The 21577-nt window shown below is 36.7% G+C and overlaps 1 protein-coding gene across 4 annotated transcripts in view; it reads right to left on the reverse strand.

Moving 5' to 3' along the window:
* Positions 1-21577, reverse strand: part of prkcz (protein kinase C, zeta) — a 133930-nt gene that overhangs the window by 7604 nt on the left and 104749 nt on the right. For all 4 annotated transcript variants that reach the window (XM_067394631.1, XM_067394635.1, XM_067394634.1 and 1 more), the window contains 3 exons: positions 17171-17250; positions 14104-14193; positions 3704-3819 (listed from right to left, as the gene is read on the reverse strand). In XM_067394631.1, the coding sequence (XP_067250732.1) occupies positions 3704-3819; positions 14104-14193; positions 17171-17250 (286 nt within the window). The remainder of the gene's footprint in view (positions 1-3703; positions 3820-14103; positions 14194-17170; positions 17251-21577) is intronic.

Below are 21577 nucleotides of genomic sequence, written 5' to 3' on the forward strand. Positions count from 1 at the left end.
TGCTAACGAAACATTTAGAAAGACAATTTACAAATATCACTAAAAATATCATGATATCATGGATCATGTCAGTTATTATTGCTCCATCTGCCATTTTTCGCTATTGTTCTTGCTTGCTTACCTAGTCTGATGATTCAGCTGTGCACAGATCCAGATATTAATACTGCCTTCCCTTGTCTAATGCCTTGAACATGAGCTGGCATATGCAAATATTGGGGGCGTACATATTAATGATCCTGACAGTTACGTAACAGTCGGTGTTATGTTGAGATTCGCCTGTTCTTCGGAGGTCTTTTAAACAAATTAGATTTATATAAGGAGGAGGAAACAATAGAGTTTGAGACTCACTGTATGTCATTTCCATGTACTGAACACTTGTTATTCAAATATGCCAAGGTAAATTAAATTTTCATTCTAGGGCACCTTTAAAAGAACTACATTTGATTGAAATAGAAATCTTTTGACATTATAAATGAATTTGACTGTCACTTTTGATCAATTTAAAGGAATAGTTCACCCAAAAATGAAAATTCTGTCATTAATTACTCACCCTCATGTTGTTCCAAACCTGATCTTTTTGATGAAATCTGAGAGCTTTCTGTCCCTCCATTCACAGTTACACAACTACCACTTTGACGCTTCAAAAAGATTCAGAAACAGATTCGGCTGAGCTTCTGTTTCCGTATGCTGATCAATGTTTATATGTGAATAAAATCCTAAATTAAACCTGTTCATCATATAAAGAGATCGAGTCTCTTCAGAAAATTTCAGAATAAACCACTCAATTCATATGGATTAGTTTTACAATCTCTTTATGAACTTTTTGAAGCATCAATGTCTCAGTTGCGTAGCTGTCTATGGAGGGACAGAAAGCTCTCAGATTTCATCAAAAAGATCATTTGTGTTCCGAAGATAAACAAAAGTCTCACGGGTTTGGAACGACATAAGGGTGAGTAATTAATGACACAATTTTCTTGATCTTACTGACCCCAAACTTTTTTTTGTACAGTAGTGTACTTTGTGTAAATTTTGTGGAGTCAACTAAACTATATAATAATACACTGGGAATCCAAGTTCTTTTATAAGTCGTTTGTGTGAGCATGTAAAAGGCAATCGTGTCTCTAGTCGCAATGGATTCCAGTTCATCCTTTTCCGCTGCGCTCTGAGACACATCCCACTCTGGACGCACATTCCTTTAATCCAAAAGACTAAATCTCTTACAAGGAAGGATTTCACCCCACCACCCGCTTTTTTCGTCTGCCAGATCCGTCAAACAAAAAAGGCTTCCATCACTTCCTCCCCCTCCTCCTCTCCTCCACCGTGTGGGACGTCAGGCTTTTCCAGAGCTCGCTCTGCTTTTGAAGTGTCTGGCTGCTGCGTTCCTTTGAAGCCTGCTTGGAAAATCTCGTATTGAACTAAGAACCCGCCGTGGCTCTATAGATTACTGTCTGTCAGTTCATCTGACTGCAGCCCACTTGTGTTTTGCTAATTATGAATGACAGGTTTACCGACAAATTGACTTCAATCGGCTTGTAGAATGCAATGATTGTGTACTTAACGGTTAGTGTTTATAATTCGAGGTGCATCTTGGGCTTCTCATGGAGAGTGAAGATATTAAATCACCTCAAGATATCGGACGACCTCATTCGAAAGCATTACACCATGTCCTAACCAGACGCAACGCGATTAGATTCCAGTGACAAGCAATTTGTCTGTCCACATCAGGCGTGACGCGCCTGAAGAAAATCAATCAAAAATCACAGCCAATTGGAACAGTGTGTGGGCGGGCAACACTAACAACCACAACCACAAGTATATTGTCAAATTCATAAATATTAAAGCATTTTCACTTTATTCAAAATACATAATGAGTGACTGACATAAACTTTGTCATAGAATACACTTGTTTCTTCATACTGAGATCACAGTTTAAACCTTCTTGTTTCTATTAATTTATTTTCAAGATCTGAGGTCAATTATCCATTGTTGCTTTCAGCCCGCGACTTAAAAATAAAAACCATTTCTAAAATAGAATCAATGCGTAACACTGTATGACAATGAAAAGAACTTATGTTGCGTCTGGTTAGGACAAAGTGTTTGAATTTGAATGTAAGGAAGTAGAATTAAAAAGAATTAAAATTTTAATTTAAAACAGGCAGATAGAAGGATAGACAGAGAATGATACAACGACAAAGAAAGATAGGACGATAGAAAGATAGAACGATAGATAGAACGATAGATAGAACGATAGATAGAACGATAGAACGATAGAACGATAGATAGATAGATAGATAGATAGATAGATAGATAGATAGATAGATAGATAGATAGATAGATAGATAGATAGATAGATAGATAGATAGATAGATAGATAGATAGATAGATAGATAGATAGATAGATAGATAGAGTTGTGGCCAATTTAATTCAAATTCACACTCATGAATTAAAGAGGAGCTAATTCGTCAATTCTAAACTTTGCATAACCCTGGTAAGCATTGTATGTTTTGAATGCACAGCCCTCAGATTTTGGCGATAACTGGATAAATTTCAGTCATGGTACTAAATCACATTGTTAATTAAAGATGCCGTACTCTTTCTGAGCTGCATTTTTGGAGCTCCATTTAATGTAAATTGAAAACAGGAATCCTTTTTAGTAGATTGAGGGCCGTCTGTCTCAATGGATCAAATCAGAATAACAAATTCAGCCATATATAAAAGTCATTGTGAAGACCGGAGTCCCTCTCCAGAGAAACACACCTCTACAGAACAATACGTCTCAAAGCCTGGCGTGATTGTCCTCCATGCAGAATGACTGGAATGTCTGAAGAAACTCTTGAGAGAAATGAGGTGAGACCTCAACAACTGACCCAAATGTATTCAGACATGCAATGAGTCAACCGACAATCCTCCACCATCAAATAAATGCACATTTTTTTGTGCGCTGAGTGACTAGCCTCTTATTTTAGCACTTGTTTTAATCACAGCGGTATTCAAAAGGACCGAGTTTATGAATGAGCGACTGAAGAAAAGACTTGAAAGCTTAAAAGCCCCCCTAGAAACTCACTTCACATTGATTAAAGCCAGTTTCCACCTGAATCTATGGTTTTTAATGCCTCTCGGCCATTTAAGAGCTGTTCTTTGTCCTCCCTTTCAATGTGGCCCTTTTCGGCGCAACTCATACTGTAAAGCAATCAGAAACTCCAGAGGGGATGTTTCCATATGACATCACCACCTCTTGACGATAGCCTCCAGATGGGTAAACCATTTCACTTCATCTCGCTCTCACTTCTGAAGGGGAATCTTAGACATAAACCTCACCATCCTGACCAGCAGAATCAAGCTGAGTGGAAACCCCCGTTATTAAACGCCTAAATCTTCTGCCGGTGCAGTCATGTAACTTTGAAGTCGTTAAATTATTACATAATCGCTCTCGAGATGGATTCCGCAGAAGTGACGACTGACTTTAATTTTCATTTAAACATTTGGAAGATGTTAAGGTGTGTAAGAAGATGCCAGTTTGTCTTTTCATAATTCAAATGTGGACATATTTTACCAAACACGAGTCCAGTCGTATTAGCGGTTTTTAGATACTGAACAGGTCTTTGGAAAACAGGTGGAGTGATTCTTCTGTCTTAGATCTTTACTGATCATTCGTGGTAATGAAATGCCCTTCGGCCAACCATAACATTTTTCAATACTTACTCGTCGTCTGGTGTTAGCTGCACAGGTTCGTTGGTGAACTGCGTGTCAAAGTTTTCTAAACCGTAGTCGTCTGTGATCTGAGGTTTGAACGGTGGCGTCACCTGCTTCTGTTCCAGCTAGAAGAGAAAAGTGAGAAAATGATTGATTAGTGGAGAACGATTTGGGACACTCTAGATAGGAAGCCACACAAATAGCACTCATGCATGTGACTGAATTTACAATTGATTCCAATACACTCCCTTAAAAAATAAGGGTTACAAAAGGGGGTTTTCACAGCAATGCCATAGATGAACTATTTTGGATCCCCAAAGAACCTTTCAGGGAACAGTTCTCAACAGATCCATTTTTTTAAAAGTGTGTAGAATATAAAGAATCTTTTATGGAATGGAAAGCTTACATTGATGTTAAAGGTTGTTCATGGAACCTTAAGCCGCGTTTACACCGCAGGAACTTTCCCCAGGAACTAGGAACTTTGGGGTGGTACTCGGTGTGTTTTGACCACAGGAACCAGGGTCTAAATGAAGTTCCGGGTAAAAAATTCCAATGGAATTTTTCTGGAAGATCTGGAACTTTCGGGGTGGAACTTGGTTGACATTTTATTTCAACCATCAATTTTTTAAAAATCTATTGCAGTGCGTTGAGTTGTTTGCTATTCGAATCAACAATAGAGTTTTAAAAATATGACCAATGTCGGCGCCGATAGTGGTTAGTGCGCCGACACTTGGCACAAATGCGTTCATGGCGACCCGAGTTTGATTCCCGTCTCGAGGTCCTTTGCCGATCCTGCCCCCTCTCTCTGCCCAATGCTTTCCTGTCTGCTTTCTACTGTCCTATCTGAATAAAGGCACAAAAAGCCCATAAATATAACTTTAAAAAAAGAAAAAAAAAAAACGACCGATGGACTGACGATGAGGACGAAGACGTTCGGAAACTGGAAAGTCGCGTGCAGTCCTACGCCACAGTTTGGGCTTCTCTAATGGCTTCTGGTGTGGCACAAATTTAAATCTCGAGAAAGCTGTAGGCATGCATTTAGTCCATAAGCATAAAATACACTGGAAACAAAAATACTGGGGAAACGAGTACATTTTATATTAGAATGACAGTTTTCATTGATACTTTTTGGTATTGAATGAAATACAAGAAATACAATTTATAGTCAACATTTTTCTTGACTCCACCATCTTGGAAGAGCATAATGTCCAAGCAAGTTCATATCAAAAACAGATTGTTTTAAAAGTTGGACCAGATTATATATGCTAATGTTTATGATATTATATAAATGGTTGAGCCACTGTGACATCCATCCATTCCACACAAAAAAGAGACACAAAGAAAGCAATCCATTTTTGTTTGTTCTCTAAAGGCCATTAATATTCCATTACTCGTGGCATTAAAACACTTTGAAACAAACCAAAAGATGGTGAATGGCCCTTGTGTGAGGAAGTTCTGAAGTACTTCAGGGTGTTTTTAACAAAAGAGAATAAGACAAAAAAGTGGAGAGGGATAAAGAGAGAAGTAATGGAGGGCAGAAAGAAGAAAGAAATGGACCGGAGTATTTACTGTAAGCTGAAGTTTGATGTTAAGCACTTGTCAGAACAGACAGATTCTGAGGACATCAACACTATGGGTCAGATAAGGTTTGTTTTCACATTTTGGACTCTTTTTGCCTTTCTAACGTTCTCTGTGTGTTTTGAGGACATGATCCTGCTGTGTTCCACTCCACGCCGATCTGCACAAACTGGAACAGATGGTCCCTCTTCTCTCCTTTCACTAGTATCTCACTCTCTCTATTTAGTCTAATTCATGAGTCCAGCTTAATGTCTCGCATCGGTCTGTCAAATGGCCGCAAATAGATTTTTACATTTATTAAAGAAACTATGAGTAGTGAGCCCATATATGGTTGTCAGAATATTCAATATGCAGTTACTAGGCAGTTGCTAGGTGGTTGCTAAAGTGTGACCAAAATCAAAAGAGCCTGCCATGTCTCAATTTCCTCTTTTCTCTAATTTTCTAAAATCTTTGAAAGTTTGGGGTCAGTAATATTCTTTTTTTTTTTTTAAGAAATTAATACTTTCATTCAGCAAGGACATATATTTCAAATAAATGCTTTTAAACTTTCTATTTATCAAAGAATCCTGAAAAAAAGCATCAAGGTTTCCACAAAAATAATAAGTAGCACAACTGTTTCAACATTGACAGTTAATAATAAGATTTCTTGAGCACAAAACTGCATATTAGAATCGAATGATTTCTGAAGGATCATGTGACACTGAAGACTGGAGTAATTATGCTGAAAATTCAGCTTTGCCATCACAGGAATCAATTGCATTTGAAAATATATTCAAATAGAAAACATTTTAAATTGTAATAATATTTCACAATATTACCATTTTAACTGTATAAATGCAACCATGAAGAGGCTTCTTTCAAAAACTTTAGACCAGTAGTGTATGTCATCCAACTCTTTCCCAAGAGCAATATGTTCTGCCTTTGTGTATGTGTGGATTGCAGTGTAACGGCAAAACAAATGTGGAGAGAGACATTACAGAGAGTTAAAGATGGCACACTGGGGAAAAAGAGATGTTAATTGGTGCCCAGCCGCCATGTGTGCGTGTTTTTTATTCCCGAGGCCATTGACTCCAGAGAGTCAGGCGTGACGCAGTTGGCTGCAACCTGCCTGGCGGAACATGCTAACGCTCGTCTCTGTAGCAGAAAACCAATTACACACACACACCCATCCAGATGCACAGAGACTCTTCTCACTGATGTGTGGGAGGGGATTATTCCCACACAGCTCCTTCGCTAGTTCTCACTTCCCGCCGTTCTCTCGCTCTCTCTGTCGGGGTCCCGCATCATCCTCTCCGTGACAAAATGAACGTAAACTCACTAGTAATCTGCTAGGATGACATGGTGCTGATTGCAATCGGACACTATGGCTCCCTTGACACCTGGTATTAACACGTCTCCTGTGATCGCATCACAATGGAATAGCACTTAAAAGTGCCAAAAATTCACATTTTGAATCAAATGCATGCAACCTTACTGGATTTGTAGACTGTAAAACCCGATAAGTTAAGGTAACTCAAACCAATTGAGGTTACCGATTGCCTTAAACCATTTAAGTTTTAAAACCAATGAGTACTGTAAGCTCTTATACATTAAGTTATATTCACTAATATTTTAGTGTTGGTTTTGTCAATCATTAGAGTAAACTCAACTTTTTAAGCTTAATTTTAAGTTTATTTCACTCATTCAGTTTGAATTCAAGTAACAAATCTAAGTCTTAACTATTATATAGCTACTTAAACGGAAACTGATTGCCTTAAATGGTTTGAGTTCATCAAACTCAAAGTGATAAAGTTACATAAGAGGACTAAGCAAAAACTAACATTGGTGCAAAGCACAGGAGATGAAAGCTATAAAAGCATAACCTAAGCTATAAAAATGTTATTTTCTCAGAAAACATTGTTTACAAGAAATTAGAAACCATGGAATAAGTTCAAATTTCTTTTAAATATGTTGTAGTCAGCCAGAAACGTAAGCTACTAGATTAAATGAATTTCTGTAACTTAAATCATTAGAGTTAAAACAGCATACTATTTCTAGTAACATATTTCGATTGAGTTCTGCTTAATTTAATTTGTTTTTGAGTTTACATAAAATTATACGTAAAAAAGTTTATTCAACTTAAATATTTGTTAAGTATAATTTCAATTAGCGGGACTAATTTAAGTATAACTTATTTCATTTAGCGATTTTCACTGTTAGGTTTTACAGTGTAATGTAAATGGAATTTTTTTTGGTCACCAGAGACAGATTTTAATACGTTCCAATGTTCCACTTTTGTGTTGTTTTTTTGCAGAACACAAAATATTTTGAAGAATGTGATTTTGGCAATACAATATAAATTAATGGAGTCCATAATAGCCTTGACTTTCATTTCAAAAAAAAAAAAAAAAAAAGGATTAACCCAGTGGAAAACAACAACTGCAAAAATACAAAACCAAATACGTGCAACTACCCGTCTCTCACACAGACATCTGCTGTCACAGAAATGGATAATTATTATTAATACATTCAAACAACAGCAGTGTCTAAGCTGGCTGAAATAAAAATCACACACACACACAAAATGTCTGATCCCCATGACAGCATGTCGTGGCTATTCTATCTGTGTTCTAGAATAAAAAAGAAAAGCTGATTTCTTTCTATTCACCACTTTAAAAAAAAAAAAAAAAAAGGTGGCCAATTGAGCCAATTTGAATAAAATACTTTTAAGACTTATTCTTTTAAGACTATACCAGGGGTAGGCAAGTTCGGTCCTAGAGAGCCGCTGTCCTGCAGAGTTTAGCTCCAACCCTGAAAAAAAAACCCTTCAGCTGCCTATAGCCTTACTTATCCTGATGAGCTTGATTAGCTTGTTCAGGTGTGTTTGATTAAGGTTGGAGCTAAACTCAGCATGACAGCGGCTCTCTAGGACCGAACTTGCCTAACCCTGCACTAAACAATAACTCTGATTTACAGTTTTGTCTTTCTATAAACATTAGAAAAGACATTGATTTCACTGCAGCTGTGGATAAGAAAACAGGAAATCCACATACAAGAGGATTATCTATCTATCTATCTATCTATCTATCTATCTATCTATCTATCTATCTATCTATCTATCTATCTATCTATCTATCTATCTATCTATCTATCTATCTATCTATCTATCTATCTATCTATCTATATCTATATATATAATATATATACAGTAGTTCTCTGTTTATAGAATCACAACTGCTCTGTTACACACACACGCACACACACTGATCCAACGACTATGAGGTATAAAGCATGTTAATGCATTCATCATGCTCTCACGCAATTTCAAATAGCCACAACTTCTTTAATATTTTTCTCCCACTTGAGGAAGACACAAGCTAATTGAATGTCCTCTTGCTGTACATGAGGATGTGAGCTGAGGAGCCTCTGATTCCCACTGTGAAAAGTGAGACTGACTCCAGGTCAGGTCCTAAACTTGGCTTGTGATGTGTTATCAAGTGCCCAAGGTTCAGATGGTTAGCATAATCCAGTTAGCTGGACTGGTAGATGCTGTAACTACAGTATACCATCTGCTTACAAAAAGCATTCAAACATAGCAAGTTTTGATGAAATAGTTTCAAACAAACACCCAGTGGTGTCATTGAGCATTTTTCTAATTTCAAACATTTTATTAGTATAATAATCTGAAATATTTCTCATTCATTATATCAGTGTTTCTTAGTTTTAAAAAAAAATAAACATTTGTTTATTTCCAGGTTGAAATTAGGCTTTAAATCCCAAGCAATCTCAAGACTTTACTTTACTGTACAGTATATATACTGTTTATGTTGCCGAAAGGGCCATCAAATTCAAACAAAAACAAAAATTAGAGAGAACATTGAAACAAATTTCTCCCCACTCGAGGATCTACATGATAGTCAGGACTGGTCTCAGATGTGGACTTCCTATGCAGCCTCCCTTGCTAAATCTGTCTTTCCATGTTGCCGTCACAGAGAGTGAGAGCTCTGCTGCGTCTCCCCTCCAGGGCCCACACTGCAGACGGTGTGAAGAGGATCTGTCTGAGCGGAGAGAAGCTTTTACACCAGCCGCACCATTCTGTCTCTCTCCCCGTCCCACTCGCTCAGTCTACCCCCTGCTTCCTCATTCAGCTCGCTCTCTATCACTTTGTCTCTCACCGTCTCAGTCCACCTCCCTCTTCTCATTCATCTCTCACTCCTTTTCTCACTCTCTCCCACTTTGTCTCTCGCTGTCTAAAATCATTTCCCTCTTTTCATTCAAGCCTTCTCACTCTATCTTTCGCAATCTGCCTCACACGTCTCTTTCACCCCCTCTGTCTCTCACCGTCTAAATCACAGTCCCTAAAGGAACACTGGAGCTTCTCTCATTTCACTAATCTTCACTCCATGACTTTTTTTTCTATATTTCCTATTTCCAGGTTCATTCTCTCTGCCATTTTCAAAATTACTCTCTGCAAGCTAGTATATGGGTGAGACTTCAACGACAGGCACTCTTATGTCACCATATTTTTATTGAAACTAAAAGATTTCTTTTTTTTTTCTGTTTGTTATATGAAGGTCACATTAAAACTGTGTTTGAAACTTTCCTTCATCCTTTAAAAAAAAAAGTAACTAAAATGAATTCATTTTTTTAAAGTTTTAATTAAATTCATATAATATATAATTAATATAAAGTATTAATATAATCTTTTAATCCTAAAATATTAAATCCATCATATAATTATTATATTCTTAAAACAGTAATTGTTAACTTTAATAATAATTTTAAATAAACTATATAATTTATTAAATAAAATGTGTTTAATAATACATTATTTAATAAACTTTAATAATAAATATTTCAATATATACTGTGTGAAGTGTGAAAAATGTACTTGAAAAAAAATTTCCACAATGACCAAAAACTTTGCCCTTGATTAAGTTTTTTTTTTTTTTTTTTTTAAATGCTAGTGTACTTGGTATAGAAAAATTAAGGTATAGAATATTTTATTGCTTGACAATTCCAATCATGCTGTAATTTTGTGTAAACAAAACATGAAAATGTCAATTAAAACAAAAAATAAAATTAAAATAATTTGCTAATGTTTAATGTTATTAAACAGAATGTTAGTGCACAAATAAAAAAATAAAAAAAAAGATTATTTCTTAAAAAGGCAAAAAGCACTCACAAACACCTATATATGTGAATTGGTACCTTAAAGAAACTTCTTTGACATCTGGTAAAGCTGAAAGAAAAATTTCTCCTGACTCATCACAGACAGGCGCCAGACACACGCGTGTACGATCAATCATCAAAAGAAATATTTCTGAAATGCCAATTACAGCTTTTACTGAAAAGGTCAAACTGCACACTGCAAAAAAGCGCAGCAGTGAAAATATCCACTTGAAACGGGTATATCAGTGTAGACGTGGAAAAAATTAAGACATGCTACGTGCTTTCAGTTGAGCATCAAATCAATGTCTTCATTCATTCATGAGCAATTAACAACAAGTGTAGCGCAACCCCGTTCATTAGAGGAGCTCAGGGGGTTGTGTGCGAGTCTGTGTGTCCAAACTTATCCATTACGCTGGTAAAATGGCGGAAAATCCCAGCAACTGAAGCATGGTGCGTTAGTGACAGAACTTTAGAGCGCATAATTTCCTTTCCACGTTGCTGAACTTCTGAGTGCACATCAGGAAATACACGGTGGACACGACCAGCCAACGCTAACCGCAATTACAGCTAACAAAACGCGACAGATCGCAGCTGAACGCATGGCTGAGGACTCAGTTATGTGAAGATGTACAGTGCAAGTACTGTGTCTCTGAGGCAAGTATGAGATGATGTAGTGCGGGGAAAAAAGCTCATTTGCTGCCTCTGCAGTTTTTATGACCCAGACTGAATCTGTATGCTGTTTCAGACTCTCTGCACTGATTGGAGAGTCTGAAAATGGAAGTAGCAACAGATCTTTTCTTCCATATTGTGATGCATTATTGATAAATTATTGATTGAATATTAAAAAAATGTAGGGTGGGGACTTGGTTCAATCCACTGGTTGTTGACTGGATCTAGGCAGATTTGAATGAGAGCTTGCAGTGGATTGTAAGAAAGGGACGGGGTTTATGCAGACAAAATTATTGGAGATGTCCTGCATACGTTACCAGAGATAAGTCTGTCATTTCACTGGAAGATTGAGTTGACATTTTCATTAAAAATTACAAGGTAAAAAAACGAGAAGCATATTCATAGATGAATCGTTGAATTGTTCATCAATAACATGCATTTAAAAGATAAAGATTTTGTGACACATTTGTGATATATAACATATAATGATCTATAATCTATAATAAAGTGATGAATGTTTTTGTTTTGTCACAAATATACAGTATAATTAATCATATAAAGAATATATACTTTTAAAAACCTCCATCCTTTTGTTTAAACTTCATTTGGGGTATTACAACAACAGTAAAAATACTAGGATTACAGCAACTTTATGAGTTGTTTATGAACTACACTTTAGGAAGAGAGGATGCAGAGTGTGGTCATTGATAGGTGGGTGTTATTCTCTGTACAAGCAGCAAAAATGAAAGGGAATATCAAATGAGATTCAGCCTTTGCTGAAGCGGCTTAAAGGGCTAGTTCACCCAAAAATGAAATTTGTGTCATTAATTACTCACCCTCATGTCATTCCAAACCCGTAAGAATTTTGTTTTTCTTCAGAACACAAATAAAGATATTTTTGATGAAATCCGAGAGCTCTCTGACTCCTCCATAGACAGCAATTTAGTTACCACTTTCAAGACCCAGAAAGGTACTAAAGACACTGTTATAATAGTCAACATGACTGCAGTGGTTCAACCTCAATACTGAGTCGCAGATTCTATTTGGGACTATACAGTATACTGCAGCCTGAACGTGAGTCTATTACCAAACTCATTCTTTTCATTTTTCTCTCTTTATCTCTCTGTCTACCTATCTGTCTCTACCTCTCTGTATTCCACCCAAAGTCTTCCTCTTACACATACTAATTCATTCATTACACACATCATACACAAGATTGTTTTTGTGAATTGTGGGGACATTCCATAGGCGTAATGGTTTTTATACTATACAAACCATATTTTCTATCGCCCTACACCAACCCTACATCTAAACCTACCCATCACAGGAAACTGCACATTTTTACTACACACACACACACACACACACACACACACTGCAATTCCTGAATATTGTATGCTCTCTCACTGACTTTCATGTTTCAGCATTGTGTGCATCATTTATACCAGACCAATTAACATCCTCCTCTTAAACCTTTGTGCCGCTTCAGCAAAGGCTGAATCTCATTTGATATTCCCTTTCATTTTTGCTGCTTGTACGGAGAATAACACCCACCTATCAATGACCACACTCTGCATCCTCTCTTCCTAAAGTGTAGTTCATAAACAACTCATAGAGTTGCTGTAATCCTAGTATTTTTTTTTTTTTTTACTGTTGTTGTAACTCCTTAGGAATCCGATTCAATCTGGGTTTGGGTCAGTGCTACAAACCAGATCCTCTTGGATAACTGCCATTGCAACTTTTATTTTAAAAGTGCCCCTATTATGCCATTTTAAAGGTTTCTAATTTTGTTTTGAAGGTCTTACAATAGATTTACATGCATCTAAAGTCAAAAAACACTTTAATTTTTTCATAATATACATTGCAGCATTACCGCTTTTCTCTAAACAGTTTGAAAAATAATCCATTCTCTCTAAACACCTCCTTTCCGAGACACTACTCTGCTCTGATTGGTCAGATTGCCCAATCTGTTATGATTGGTCTACTGATTACAGCACGTGTCAGAAAAGAAACGCCCATTTCCATATCTGAATTTCAGCTCCTCAGCACTTGTATACACAGTGATATGAAGAGTAACGATGGCGTCAGTCCAATACCGTATCAATTCGAGCCCAAGTCCTCATCCTCATGCAAGTGGATTTGTGCGTAAAACACATCTTTTCGACATGTTGACAACACAAACCAAACTTTTCCATGCTTCAGCTACATCTACAGTGTTTGAGGGTGGGCCAAAGTAGACGTTGTTCGCAGGCAGCCAATGAAGACCATAGGCTGGCATTATGCAAATTAGTTATAAACCTGTGTAGGTTTGTGCAGGAAGTAAGACTAGTATGATTCGTTTCAGGCAGTTCAGAATCGGTTCGTTCTTTTGGGAGACAATAACTCCATTTATCGTGCAAAACTCTGCAGACCTTTTTAGTTCACAAGGGTTATATTACACACTACTTGAGAGGTAATACATAAAGGTAATACAGCATAATAGGAAAAACAACCCTTAAAAACTTTCATGCCATGAAAATATTCCCAGACAATATAGCCAGCCAAACAACTTCCATTATGGCTAACTTAAAGGTGTCCTAGACCCAGTTTTCACAAGATGTAATATAAGTCTAAGGTGTCCCCTGAATGTGTCTGTGAAGTTTCAGCTCAAAATACCCCATAGATTTTTTTAAATTAATTATTTTAACTGCCTATTTTGGGGCATCATTAACTATGCAGCGATTTAGGCTGCGGCCCCTTTAAATCATGTCAGTTATTATCGCTGTTACGTAACAGTCGTTGTTATGTTGAGATTCGCCTGTTCTTTGGAGGTCTTTTAAACAAATGAGATTTACACAAGAAGGAGGAAACAATGGAGTTTGAGACTCACTGTATGTCATTTCCATGTACTGAACTCTTATTATTCAACTATGCCAAGGTAAATTCAATTTTTGATTCTAGGGCACCTTTAAGTCTCTAAATATTATAGACTTTTTTGGTCTCCATATATTAAAAAGTAACAAAAAGCCTACCTGGTCCCAGTCTATGCTTCTGAAGAACGTATGAGCCTTGATGTCTGTGAATCCAGTCTGAACTTGGCATCCCAGCCTCTCTTTCGGGTCCTAAACAGAACACACACCCTATTAATAAGACATCTAACAAAAGCCAGATCTGGTGTAGAGAACTTCAAAAACATGAAACTTCATTTCATGTACTCTTTATTTCAGGAAAGTGGAGTTTAACCCAAAACACATTCACTAGTGCACACTTTATCTTGTGCTCTGAGATGTTAGATGAGGATTCAGGGGTCTTGGAGCAACTCTCTGCACTGATCTACGCTCATTTAATCTCAATGAATCAGGCAGTGGCTAAGAGGGCTGATAACACTGATTACAGGCCGTTGTTGAGGAACCCCAGAGCTTCAATAAACGCAATTTGTCTTGACGATTAAAGGAAAACGCTTCATTATTCATAGATTTAATCAAGCTGCATGCACACAGGCACACGAAAAGAAGTGTGTGCACCCTCAAGAGATCAGTTTCATCTGGAGGATGATGACCCTCCTAATTATAGCACATATATTTGTTCTATCAGAGGCAAACTGTGTGCACGTTTGAGTAGAGTTAAAACCCTCGTTTATTAACCTCAGTGTGCAATGTTCATGAATTATAGCATTTTTCTTCCCTAAGAGCCTATTTGTTTCTCATCCATCTTTTCTTGTGTAATGGAGCGTAACAGTGATCAAGTTTTCAGCAGAAAAAGAAGAAACTACTCATTATGAAAAGAATTTTGTAAGAATCAGTCTGGGTTTGCTTATTACAAAATACCAGTACTGTCTTTTATAGTTTTTATTATAAATTATTTATATTATATAACTACGGAAGAGGATTAAGGCCAAGCAATAATAAAAAAAAATAAAACCATCTCGAGATTAAAGTTGTTAAATTTCGAGAAAAAAGTTGAGATAAAATGTTGAGAATAAACTCGTTAAATTACGAGAAAAAAACTCGTTAAATTTCGAGAAAAAAGTTGAGATAAAATGTTGAGAATAAACTCGTTAAATAACGAGAAAAAGTCATTAAATTACGAGAACAAATTCGTTAAATTATGAGAAAAATTTAAAATTTCGAGAAAAAAGTCGAGATAAAATGTTGAGAATAAAGTCATTAAATTATGAGAAAAAAAGTTGTTAAATTACGAGAACAAATTCGTTAAATTATGAGAAAAATGTAAAATTTCGAGAAAAAAGTCGAGATAAAATGTTGAGAATAAAGTCATTAAATTATGAGAAAAAAGTCGTTTAAATTACAAGAACAAATTCGTTAAATTATGAGAAAAATGTTGTTAAATTTCGAGAAAAAAGTCGAGATAAAATGTTGAGAATAAAGTCATTAAATTATGAGAAAAAAGTCGTTAAATTACGAGAAAAAAGTTGTTAAATTTCGAGAAAAAAGTCGAGATAAAATGTTGAGAATAAAGTCATTAAATTATGAGAAAAATGTTGTTAAATTACGAGAACAAATTCGTTAAATTACGAATTTGTTCTCATAATTTAACGACTTTTTTCTCGTAATTTAATGACTTTATTCTCATAATTTAATGACTTTATTCTCAACATTTAATTTCGACTTTTTTCTCGAAATTTTACGACATTTTTCTCATAATTTAACGAATTTGTTCTCGTAATTTAACAACTTTTTTTCCTGTAATTAAATGACTTTATTCTCAACATTTTATCTCGAAATGTAACAAGTTTTTTCTCGTAATTTAACAAGTTTATTCTCAACATTTTATCTCGACTTTTTTTCTTGAAATGTAATGTTTTTTTCTCGTAATTTAATGAGTTTATTCTCAACATTTTATTTTGACTTTTTTCTCTAAATTTAACAACTTTAATCTCGAGATGGTTTTATTTTTTTATTATTGCTTGGCCCTAATCCTCTTCCGTATATAACTATATAAAAATATAATAAAATATATAATATATATCTTCATTATAATAATAAAAATATATTATACATACCTAAGAAGCAGAGGACTTTTGATTTTCATACGAATAGAAAGACTGTACCACTGACAGAATTTTTGCTAAAAATATTTAGTGAAATATATAACCAAAATATAAAACAGAACAGGTAAAACATTACAACAGGGGTGTGATGAGACAGTTAGCTCACGAGACGAGAAATGAGATTGAGTTCACGAGAATGAGACAAGATTTTTTACACAGTATATAAGAAATCCTCAATGACGAAATACATGACTAGAGAAAAATGATGATGCTGAGCGCGCATTCTACAAGATCAGACATGTGTCAGACACTTAGGCTCTGTTGTGCAATGAATCCTCTGCCACGGTCTTGTCAGTCACTTACTCTCGTCACGTGATCAATGAACTCTGATTCCTGCTGCACTATGTACGATTCTGCAGCTTGTGTTGGATGAGCAGGATGGAGCTGAAGCGACCATTATCCAACTGAATTAAATGGTTTCTATTTGTATAAAAAGCAAAATAACAGTGGAGGCGTAATGTAAACGTAGCGCATTCTATCCTAATTTCGCCTTCACACGTCATGGCAATATCACGATGAGAAATCTAGTTGCGTTTTAATATCGTCACACCCCTACATTGCAATGCTTCAAATATTAATTTATTTCTTATAGGCTATAGCTAATATTACCTTCCTAAACTCCACTAGCCTACAAAAACTTCTCTGATTGGTGCGTGTCATTTCAGAGTTGGGAGTAGTAGAATTTCATTGCAGAAATTCAGTGTGTGTGAAATTAAGTTGAAATCACACTGGCGTCGATAGAAGCATGACCTTGGAGTTCATGAAATGCTGAAATGTTTTTACAGAGTCCTTTTTATCACAGCACCTTACAGCCTATTCAAAGTATTGGGAAACCCTTAACCTTGGTGTTGCTACATGCATTACTAGTTTATTCAATACCACTAATAATATAATTTATTTTTTTTTACTTCATATCTCTGCAGCCTTTTCTTTTGTTGTTCTGTATAACCTCGTCTCCTTGTGTTTTGCAAAAACATGACAGCTGTATCGCAGTGTTCGTTCACGTACCAAGTACATTCTGTTCTCACCTTGTTCAGAAAACCTTTCAACACACTCGCAGCCTTAACAGACAATGACCTGGGAATCCGTATCGGCTTCTCCAAAATTACTGAAAGAGAGAGGGGGGAAAAGAAAGACAGAAGATAAAAGAGTATGAGTCATTCTTGCAGAGTATGCCCGTCGTGTTGTGAGGCAGTGTTAGAGAGAGACAGGCTTTAACCCACACACACAAAATCTCTCGCTCATACACCCACACACTACAGACGCCTGAATAAACCCTTCGATATTCAATCAAAGACTCAAAAGATTCCTCTCCGCTCCGTGTTTATTTCTGTAAATTCATAAAATTCTGTCGCGGTTTTAAGTGGATTTAAAACACCCCACAAAAAGTTAAAAAAAATGTCTTTTTAATACGTCTCATCCCTGCATTTTTTTGGATTTCTTTTACAGTTGTGTATCTTGGGCAACCGTCCAGAAGTAAAGCCTGTTAAATTTCATCTCTCTCTCAAAGACGGAGTGCAGACGAGCGTTTATCTTTCCCCTCTCTGAATGCCACATCCCCTGTTTGTTTTCTTTTCCGAATGAAAAGCTAAAGGGATTTAGGTCTTGCTGGGGCTCTGCCCTGCTGCTGTGACGCGGTTTGGATGGCGGCCCGAAAGCGGCTAAAGTGTTGGCTCGGCGGTGGCAGCATCTGCCCTGCTCCTGGGTGGGCGGCGGAGCGCCGGCAGGGGAGGCCGTGTAGGGCCGGGGGGAGGTTGGACCGGGACGACGCTGCAGCATATGGACGAACTGAGGTTTGGATGGGGGGAACGGAGTTCCGGTTGTGGAGAGATATCCAGGTTCATGTTGTGTGTGTCTGTATGAACGAGAATGATCCAGGAGCACGCTGCCCTCATGGCTGGAACACTAGAGAACAGACAGGGAAGCAGATGACCACACACTCTCTGCACTGGAGATGGAAGGGAGGCGAGGAAAGGGGGGATGAAAGAATGTCTCATAAAGGAATGACAGGAAGGCCTCAGAAATATATATGAAAATATCACATATAACGCATTGCGTTTTCATCAACTTACAGGTTATAAAAATTTACTATAGCTATGTGGGCACTCGGTTTTTCTGTCATTTGACCAAAATCTCATGTTATTAAAAATGAAGTGCTACACACAGACTATTTAAGACTGTGTTGGCTGTGACTCAATGACAAACTCTAGACTACGACACTCTTCTCCGTTCTTCAAATACATAAAACATTAGCCTACATATAGATAGTGTTTCTTGAAGAACCAGTCCTTATTTACCCTTGCATTGCAAACAAGCAGAGATGTTCCAAACTGCATGCTGCACTTCATTCACAATATAGGCAGGGTGGAGTTATAATGTTTTACCGACAGTTTGAGGGTCCAATAGAGTTACACCGTTTAGTTACAAGCTCTTTTTAGTACTTTTCTGTGGTTGATTATTTGCAAACCCACAGACAGACATAAACGTTGACCAATAGTAATGATGTAAGAAAAAGAAAAAAAACCTGACAGCAACGATATACTACGGAATACTACAAATCTACATTACTGTTCAAAAGTGTGTGGTTAGTAATATTTTTTTAAAGAAATTAATACTTTTATTCAGCAAAGACACATTCAATTGATCAAAAGTGACTATAAAGACATTTATGTTACAAAAAAATATAATTCTAATAAATTCTGTTCTTTTCAACTTTCTATTCATCAAAGAATCCTGAAAATTCTTTGTTGCATTTGAAATGCAAACAGTTATTTTAAATTGTAATAATATTTACAATACTACAGTAATTAAATCAAATATATGCAGCCTTGGTGAGCATAAGAGACTTCTTTCAAAAATATTTCAAAATCTTACCGACCACAAACTTTTGTTGTAACTTTTGGTGTAAGAAACGTGTGTGGAAAGTAACTGGACCATTACCAGACTAGATCATAACATCAAATTTCATACAACATGTCAAGAGTGTTACACCCACAATAAATCATTTTAACCCACTGTCTCTCAAATAAGATCACACATCTAAGTAATAAATGTCAATGCTTTTATACCTTAAATTTACTAATTTTTACTAATTAGGGCCCAAGCGAAAATTCGCGCAGGGCCCTCTTGTTCTTCTAAGGATTATTAGGGCCCAAGCGAAAATTCGCGCAGGGCCCTCTTGTTCTTCTAAGGATTATTATTATTTTTTTTTTTTTTTCCGTCTTCCGGGGCTTTTTGGGGGCCTTAACATGCTCAAAAACTCTTGAAAATTGGCACACACATTGGAATCCGCGGCCATTAGGACGCCGGAGAGGCTGGTACCCGGGCGTGGCAGGGGGGCTCGACAGCGCCCCCTTGAAAAAAGTCTGAAAATTTGGTCCATATATTAAACATGCTTGCACGTATTAGTATGAAACTCGGTACACATATAGACCTCATCGGGCCGAACAACTTTCGCGCTCTAAGTTAATCGCCACGCCAACAGGAAGTCAGCTATTAAGGGTTGTTTGAAAAACGCATGCTCTGGAATTTGATATACTCCTCCTAGACGATTAATCCGATCGCCACCAAACTCGGTCAGCATGAAGTCAAGACACTGATGATTAAAAATTGCCAGGGGATTTTTGATATCTCGAACGGTTTGGCCGTGGCGAGGCAACGAATTTATGGCGAGAAAAAGGAAACAGGAAATGTGTTATAACGTCTTAATACATATATTGATCTTTATGAAACTTCACGAGTGTGTTCGTTATAGGAGTCTGATCACATGGATGTGACTATTGTGAGTCAAAGTTATAGCGCCACCAACTGGCAGCAGGAAGTGTATCACTTTTTGAAATGTTTTGAGATCACCCTCTTATTTTTACCTGATTTGCTTCAAACTTCATCAGTGTAATGTCAATACACAGCAGATGTAGACCTATGACAGGATTTTTGATATTTGAAATATTGTTGCCATGGCAACAGGTCAAACTGTAATAATATTCTTGAGTGTTTTTGAGGCTCTTAACATGCTTCAAATTGCATGAAACTCGACACACACATCAATATTGTCAACCAGTAGACATGGACAAAGCCATAGAAATGGGCGTGGTGGAGGGGCTCAGTAGCGCCACCTTTTGACAAAAGTGGGGGTTAGTTTTTCCTACAGTCACCAAACTCGGTACACATATTATTCTCATCAAGCCGGACAATTTTCTAATTTACATTCATTAGCTCCGACCAACAGGAAGTCAGCTATTTTGGTTTGAATGTTAATTTTTTGAAAAAACAGGCTATGAATTTTATACTACTACTCCTACAGGGTTTATCCAATTTACACCAAGCTTTTTTTAACTTGTTGCGAACACATTGAAGTTGTTTAATTGCAAACGGATTTTGGATATCTCAAACGGTTTGGCCGTGGCGAGGCAACGAATTTATGGCGAGAAAAAGGAAACAGGAAATGTGTTATAACTTCTGCATACATTGATTGATGTTTATGAAACTTCAGGAGTGTGTTGGTTGTAGTAGTCTGATCACATGGATGTAACTATTGTGAGTCAAAGTTATAGCGCCACCAAATGGCAGCAAGAAGTGTATCACTTTTAAAATGCTTTGAGATCACCCTCTTATTTTTACCTGATTTGCTTCAAACTTCATCAGTGTAATGTCAATACACAGCAGATGTAGACCTATGACAGGATTTTTGATATTTGAAATATTGTTGCCATGGCAACAGGTCAAACTGTAATAATATTCTTGAGTGTTTTTGAGGCTCTTAACATGCTTCAAATTGCATGAAACTCGACACACACATCAATATTGTCAACCAGTAGACATGGACAAAGCCATAGAAATGGGCGTGGTGGAGGGGCTCAGTAGCGCCACCTTTTGACAAAAGTGGGGGTTAGTTTTTCCTACAGTCACCAAACTCGGTACACATATTATTCTCATCAAGCCGGACAATTTTCTAATTTACATTCATTAGCTCCGACCAACAGGAAGTCAGCTATTTTGGTTTGAATGTTAATTTTTTGAAAAAACAGGCTATGAATTTTATACTACTACTCCTACAGGGTTTATCCAATTTACACCAAGCTTTTTTTAACTTGTTGCTAACACATTGAAGTTGTTTAATTGCAAACGGATTTTGGATATCTCAAACGGTTTGGCCGTGGCGAGGCAACGAATTTATGGCAAGAAAAGGGAAACAAAGTGTTATAACTTCTGCATACATTAATTGATTTTGATGAAACTTTGGCTTAGTCTTCGTTGTACAAGGCTGATCACATGGATTTGAGTATTGTGATTCAAAGTCATAGCGCCACCAACTGGAAGCAGAAAATGTGTCACTTTCAGCATACATTGAGATCACCCTCTTATTTTTACCTGATTTGCTTCAAAATTCATCAGAATAATGTTAAAACTTGGCACATGTAATCCTTTGAAAATGG

This window comes from Chanodichthys erythropterus, chromosome 9 (assembly GCF_024489055.1).
Source record: "Chanodichthys erythropterus isolate Z2021 chromosome 9, ASM2448905v1, whole genome shotgun sequence".
Taxonomy (NCBI): Eukaryota; Metazoa; Chordata; class Actinopteri; order Cypriniformes; family Xenocyprididae; genus Chanodichthys; species Chanodichthys erythropterus.